This window comes from Betta splendens, chromosome 8 (assembly GCF_900634795.4).
Source record: "Betta splendens chromosome 8, fBetSpl5.4, whole genome shotgun sequence".
NCBI classification, from domain to species: Eukaryota; Metazoa; Chordata; class Actinopteri; order Anabantiformes; family Osphronemidae; genus Betta; species Betta splendens.
Window position 1 is genome coordinate 8,303,628 of NC_040888.2, and position 7,412 is coordinate 8,311,039.

General features: G+C 43.5%; 1 protein-coding gene across 3 annotated transcripts; it reads right to left on the reverse strand.

The window, feature by feature from the left end:
- Positions 1 to 6: 6 nt before the first annotated feature.
- On the reverse strand, positions 7 to 7,303 carry snx8a (sorting nexin 8a). 3 transcript variants are annotated; one of them, XM_055510745.1, is made up of 14 exons: positions 7,169 to 7,303; positions 6,136 to 6,202; positions 5,379 to 5,506; positions 4,621 to 4,750; positions 3,869 to 4,059; positions 3,615 to 3,735; positions 2,822 to 2,958; positions 2,617 to 2,697; positions 2,385 to 2,545; positions 2,119 to 2,248; positions 1,980 to 2,048; positions 1,420 to 1,569; positions 1,134 to 1,283; positions 7 to 1,003 (listed from the first exon to the last, which is right to left on the reverse strand). In XM_055510745.1, exons 2-14 carry the CDS (start codon positions 6,170 to 6,172, stop codon positions 923 to 925), a joined length of 1,566 nt encoding a protein of 521 aa, XP_055366720.1. In that variant the 5' UTR covers positions 6,173 to 6,202; positions 7,169 to 7,303; the 3' UTR covers positions 7 to 922. The 3 variants fall into 3 exon arrangements, with proteins under 3 accessions (XP_055366720.1, XP_055366719.1, XP_029015150.1); XM_055510744.1 differs by lacking the exon at positions 7,169 to 7,303 and adding an exon at positions 6,311 to 6,533 and having other exon boundaries at positions 5,379 to 5,527; XM_029159317.3 differs by lacking the exon at positions 7,169 to 7,303 and adding an exon at positions 6,311 to 6,531.
- Positions 7,304 to 7,412: the final 109 nt, after the last annotated feature.

A 7,412-nucleotide genomic window follows, 5' to 3' on the forward strand; every position in this document is an offset into this window, starting at 1 on the left:
AAAAAACATCTTCAGTTGTCATTTTAATTTAGAAGTTTAATTATTTTAGAATATATTTACATTATCCACAGTAATCATAAGTAAAATGGTTTGTGAAATTTCATATTTTGAAGTGATTCCCAGAACATTAGCTGCCAGATTATTATTGTAATATATATATACACACACACATATTACAATAGAGCTGCAGCTAAGGTGCTGTTTGGAGTGTTAAGGCCTAAATCTCTTTGTCAATTATCTTTAGGACAAAGTCAATAGCATTAGTGTTTTGTTCCTGACATTTTATTTATTTTATTGGTACATTTCAAATATTCTGGCCTGCGTGAGTTCAACTGTCTGAGATCAGGCTTTATAGCTTATAATAGAAAATAGAGCCTCACAAACCATTTAAGCAAAGAAACAATACATACAACAATACAAGAAAAAAACATGTGGTCATGAAAAATATAAAGTATGCCACTACACAATAATATTAGTCACAAAAGTCTAAAATTTGTATCAAATATACATGTGTTTATAGTCACTTCTTGGTGTAAAACCTTTATAGGTGGAGATTTAAAATAATCCCAGTCTTTTATAGACAAAGTGAAAATATCTCAATCGTGGTATATAAAATTATATAAATATCGTTGGAGTCATCCTTCATTTGTCCATTACAGGTTATTGTTGCCTTGATGACAAGATTTGATTCGGAAATTATGGCCTTGTTAAGCAAAGCACAAAATAACTGACACACTGTCCCTTCCACTCGAGAATGAATATAGGCGATAGTGAAACTCGTACGTTAAAATCCTCTTAGTGAATGTCATGTATATGCAACAGGAAAAAGAAGTTATGCGTGACTGTGCGCTGCGACAGACGAGGTGTCCAGCTTCTGATTATCGTCAGTGTTTCTCCTCTACAGCATGTGTGGGTTGAAAATTCAGATGAAGGGCTTGAGTCCGTTATTACCACTGAAGAGACACCCGAGCTTTGGCTGGAGTTCATTCCACACCTGTCCCATCTGAGGAAAACAAATCGTATGGAGCTACTTTTAGCTGCACACAGTTGGGAGTTTGGCGCTTTATTTGTCTTTTTATGAGCCGCCTCATGCAAACGCAGGGAGGGGAATGTAAAGCACGACGCAGCCTCACCTCTCGGTGGCCTTGGACCTGGGAGTTGACGAAAGAGCCAAGAATGTGGGACGTGATGGGGAGGTAGGCGAAGATAAGCTGCGTCTCTTGATGGAGGCAGAACAGGGAGAAGTAGTTACGCAGCTCCATGGTCTGAATGGCGTTTTCTTGCTAGGAAACAACAGGTAAACATTAAACGCCTCGCGTTAATATCTTCACCATGAGCGGGTCAGTTTGCTGACACCAACAGAAGCGAGTCCTGTTTGGACCCACAGCCTTTGTTAGCGCTGACTGAGAGCTCTGGCACCTGAACGATCCTGGACTCCAGCTGCTCCACGGACGCCTGCTCTCTGGGCTGAGCGGTGGCGCTCATCATCTGCCTCTTCATCACGCCGTACTTGTGCAGCGCCCGGTGGTGCTCGTGCAGCACGCCCTTCTCGTGACGCTCGCAAAGGTCCTGGAGGGAACCGGTCAAATAAAAGCACGAGTTGGGAAACTACCATAGAATAGAGGCGATAGGAAATATGCAATTTTATCAGCCCACTTGGTGCTTTGTTCAGTTTTAACAAGCCGCCCACTTCTAAAGCAGCGTTTCCAAGGGCGGTAGACTTGCTTGGTTTCAAGTAGGTGCATTGTTACTGATCATAACTGTGCTGGCTTTAGTTACAGTGCATCTGAGTTTCCTCTAAACGTGCAGCTCCTCGTTGTGCCTCTATCAGAAACCAGCAGTGATTTATTGGCCGGTTGCATCAACACCAGTGTTGATCCACTTCATTAAAAGAAGCCTCCCGTCACGGAAAGGTCGGCGACCCCCCGGAGGCGGACCTCATGTCTGATCACAGCAACAGCACAGCGGAGCTGACTCACTCTGTACGACTGCAGCAAATCCAGGAACAGACTCAGCTTCTCCACGACATCATCCTCTTCTCGTCTTCCCTGAGGACAGAAACATCGGCGTGAAACATTTATTGCCCCCGTGCAGCGCCGGGGGGGGGGGGGGGCATACCTGCTGGGCCGCTTTGTCAGACAGCACCGCGAACTCCACCGACAGGCTCTTGAGGGACTGGCGCAGGGTCCCCCAGGTGCTCTGGGAGGAGGCCAAGGGGGGGAGAGACGTGGGGTCCGAGCCCAGAGCGCTGCAGAGACGGGTTGGAACAGACAAACTCATCTCAAGCACAGAAGCATCATAAGGATTTGAACCTTATTTGTTTTCTTAGTCTTAAACCTCTTTCACAGCAGGGAGCCTGGGCCTTAGCCATGATAATGAAATACCTGAGCTCTCTGCCGAACAGGAGGAGGTCCGTGGCGTTCTCCTTGGAGCGCTCCGCCATCTTCTCAGCTCGGTCGCGCAGTTTGTTGAAGCTGCAGTGGATGCTTCTGATCAGCTCCCTGCTCGTTGAGAACTGAGCCTGGATGTCAGCAGGGAGATATTCCTACGGAAAGGATTTGGTCGATTTGAATTATAAGCGATAATGAGTCTTTTCATTATGTGCGTGAGACAAACCTTAGCCAGGGTTGCAACTCTGTTGGTCATGAACTCGTCACCTGTTTTCTTGTAAGTGTCACGCAGCTTAGTCTGAACGTCCTGTTTTCAAAGAGGAAAAGGGTTGTTGAAACAGGATGCGTCATCAGTCATCAGTCATGTCAGTCATCGTGAGCCATATAGCGTGCTTATTGTGCCAAAGAGGCAGCGGGTTACAGAAACATACAGAGCCACTGAAGGTGAGGAAGGTCTTCACCAGCTCATCCTCCGAGAAGAAGGGGTGTCGCGCCACCAAGTTAATAAACCTGTCCAGGCCTCGTCTCCTCCCCTCAATAAACTCCCGCTCAGAGATGGAGGTCAGGACTGTGAACACGCAGCAGAGACCAAAACGTGTGAAATTATTTTAGTGAGGAAAAACCTGGCGCATTAACAGACACAGAAGGACAACAACAGGAGCCTGAATAACCTGCCGTGGCTGTGTTGCATTGTGGGTAATGTAGGACAAGAAGATGGCATGTGGGGAATTTTTAGAAATGTTCTCACTTGAGCTTATCTCCCGTAAAGCTGCATCTTATCTATCACTACAAGAGAAGTACAGAATAGAGACATATATATATATATATATAGAAAAGAGATAGAGATCTATAGATGTGTGTATAGATATATAGGTATGTGTCATCTATTTGACTTGTTTGATCTATATGTTACAAATACTCCTTATACATATGTCTGCCGCCGTAATTCTGAATTGAAAGCTACAATATATTCTTGAGGCTTATTTTACACATCACTGCTTATGGAAAGAGCGGTCATGACCTTTGTCTCAGTGAAAGCAATGTAAAGCAAAACTGAGCATTTCATTTCTGAACATGATGTGCAGCGGATGTTAGAGTAGAGAATATGATCGCAGTAGTAATAAGTCCAAGGACAGAAATATACGTTCATCCAAAATATTCATAAATAATGTAGGATTTTAGTGCACAAAGTGGGAACAAAGAAACCCAGACGGAACAACATACCTCCTTTCAACATCCTTTTAGGCGGCAGTGCTGGCACCATTCTGTAGGCGAACCTCTGCAGCAAAACCTCGTGGAAGACGTCGAAATCGCTGTAACGTCTGTAAACTGACATTTTGTAACGCTAAAAGTCCAAAGAGGAAAAAGAGGGAGTGATTTTAAAATGAGGTGAAGCAGGAAAAATGTAAAAGGCATCATAGGTCTGATGTTATTTAAAGAGCCTATTTCATGTGTGGTAGCTGCAGGGGGAGCCTTGCCTGGCTGGTGACCTGGTACTCCACATGCTTCAGGAACAGGCCCTTCTTCTCGGGGATGAGCTCCACCTGCACCAGGTCTCTGGCAATAAGATGATCCAGCGTCTGTGACAGTGTCAGAGGGTCGTCCTCAGCCGGCTGCATCCTCAGAGCGCTCAGGTCCTTCGGCTCCCCGAGCTGAGGTTTTGGTAACTCTGTCGTGCACATACATCTATCGTTTCGTGCTTTTATTGTGAAGGATATGAAATATGTACATTTAGAATAAACTAAATGTCCTAACTATGAGGAATGAGTGTTTCCTACTCTATATGACTCTATTTGTCTCAGGGATACTCATTTTCTTATTTATCAACGCCAACAGAGGCACGCAGCTACACCTGAAATAACACACGGGGGCTTTAAATAATCTCAGAAGGTCGGGAACGGATCTAAATCCGACAAGCATAATAGCTACCTCTATGAAAACCATAAACACGCCCCTGTCATCTCCCCACACTGGGACTAGTAAAAGAATGCAGCACTTCAACATAGCTACAGCACCACTGTCAGAATACAGCACAGTCCAATAGAAGGAAGCACATAATCGTCCATCTAAATTTGATCTAAAACACTAATATGCAAGTTTGATAGAAAACATTTAATAAGAATTTATCTTTAAGCCCACGGAAACCAATAAGAGGCCACAAAGCTTGACAGTAGAGCAATAAACAGTTACAAGCTACTCATTCAGTGAAGCCTTTACTACTACTACCCACCTTGTATGCAGTTCTCCAGGAGCTTGGGGCTTGGCTGCTTCCCCTGCTGAGCAAGTGCAATCAAGGCAAGCGCTTTATACAGGGACAACTTGCTCAGGAATCCGTCGGTGCAGTCAACATGCTCGGCAATCTGAGAAGGACAAAGGCAGTCTGACCTGAAGGTCAGCGTTTCTCCGTCTGACATCCAAATTCGACTGTGGCTCACATTCCTCGGCGCAAAAAACACCTGACTAGGCACAAAAAGGGACGATACGCGGAGGGGTCAGGATGAGGGAAGCCTACCACAGAATACTACACATTAAGACGTGCTGTGAAAAAGAAACTATACTCCAGCAATAAACAACTTGACAGACTGCTGCAAGTTTCCTTAAAGTCTATAATCAGTCAATATAAAGCTGCTATCAGCTTCCTGTTGATAAGACACAGCTTCTATATTCACACTATCTGTATTTCCTATAAGATAATGTTTTATCACGAAGTAAATATTTGACCCTGATTGTCATAGACTTAATCCTCAGGTGCTGAACTTGTTGACTTGCCCCTCTGATTATAAATCTATTTAAATCACCAGTGATTATTTCTCCTTTATTTATGCCACTGCCACTAAAAATCCTTTTGCTCAGTGCATAACCCCAGTAACGGCAATCCCCTGTGACTAATAACTAAAATGGTTGCATCTGAAGCTAAATTTACGTGCGGCACCATGCTGGCGCATTAGAGCTTGAGTTTCCGCCTCAATTATGGTGATAGCTCCTCACCTGGACTAAAAGCGCCTTGGAGAGGTCCGACCGTTGGAGCAGTCGCTGGAAGACTTCAACCTGGACCCGTTCATCTGTCCTACAGCGGACGGCTTCATACACTTCTCTGTAATAGGCAGGAACCGAGCCTAAAAAAGGAGGAACAACACCTACATGGCATCACCACAAAAGCAGTAGCGAACAGGCCATCGGCCTATATTAAACCGCTCAAAAATCATTTCAATTCAGGAACCGAGGACTAGTTTTAGTGGGGCTATTTACTTTTCAGTTCATTTCCCATCCAAACACACACTGTAGTCATTTTTTATTTATTTGCTTATATTTTTGGTGACCATAAGACAATGGGAAAATGCAATCAAGTCACAGTAGATGTGACTTGATGTGGAGACCTACTGCTGGAGTGCTGCAATAACCAGCTGACAGGTTTCACGTGGCAGAAAAAAAACTCAAACTTTATACTTCTTGCATGACAGTAATAATAATAGATCATTCGCCACTCGTTGTTGTTCCAACGTGTTAATCTGAAATAAATCATCTACTCGTCGCGTTTTTAAGATGGACCTCATTCCGATCAAAACGTATCCTAAACTTCTTACTGGTCAGTTCACGTTGCGACTTCACGCAGCGCGATCAGACGCATTTCAACGCAGGGTTTCGACTCTGCCGACAGCGTTACGCGAAATTAAACGTGAAAGTATTAAACGAATGAAGCGCGAAGATGAACGTCCGCGCAATCGAAGGGGTTTTGACACAGTACCTTCATTGATCCCTCCTGCCATGGTGCGGACCGTCATGTGAGCACGAGAGCACCTCCATGTGATTTCCTGCAGAAAAGGAAAAAAAAAAAACACAAGTCATTTACATCTTAAAGTTGTAGGTAGCGCCGGTGAAAGTCCAAGACTTGGAGGGACGCGTTATAAAGTGACACTTACACGCCTGGGTGTGTAATGAGTTAAGTCACGGTGACGCGCCGATCATTACTTCAGCGTTTTAAAGGCGAGAAGAGAAGACGCGCTGGCCCTTGACTTTTAAACCCAGCAGCTTTGAGAGCGCCTCTTACAATCCAGCAAATAATCTGAAAAATAATGATTGAGCCTTTTATTTCCTGGTTTCACTTGTGCAATTTAATTTGCTTTTGTTTTTATATGTTCCTCCTTCTTCAAAGTAGTATGTGGGGTTTAACTGATGTTGCATTTAATTACACTTCGTAAATTAAAGCTTCATTTCAAAAGGCTGCCTGCCCAAAATGCAAAGTTTATTATAAACAGTTGCGATTTTGAAATCACGTGTAGAAGCTATAAAAAGGGACTCATTTGTTTTTAATTGTCTTCTAATGTTTTGTATAATATTTGTAAACTTTCTATCATGGCGATAAGCCATGGTGCTTCTGAGAAATAGTTCTCCATCTAGACCAACTGGACCAACCTGATTGTCTCTTGGCCCCAGAGGTCCCCAGGTTGACGTCTTATAATTTGCATTTTCATATTCAAAAATAATTTAAAACTCTTAATTTATTTGGGGGGGGGTGCTTGTTTATTTCCATTCAGGTTACTTAGCTTAGGGTAAAACAATTTTATCTTAAAATCATCTCTATAACAATTTCCTTCTATGACTTATAAAATATAAACATAAATGTAGTTCAACAAATTTATTTTGTTTAACTAATAGTTAAAATATCCCAAATGTTTTGAAATCATCTTTAAAAATAGTTACATAGTATAGAATTGTTATTTTATTTTTTTAATTGATTGTTTGATGCCACTGGATATTTCATATTTCCCTCGTCTCACATATTTCCGACACACTGTGAATGTCTCATCAGCTGTACGCCAGATTCCCTCTGGGTGGCGCTGCTGGGCGCTGTTTAGAACCGGGGAGGTGGGCTCTGTGCGGGTCGGGTCGGACCGGGGGAGGCTGCAACTTGAGTGATCGTCGTTGAACAGTCGCCGCGTCGGCTCCAGACTGTATACACACACACACGCACACAAACCAATAATAAAACCTGGATGGAGCTTTTAGCCGGAGGGGCACGTC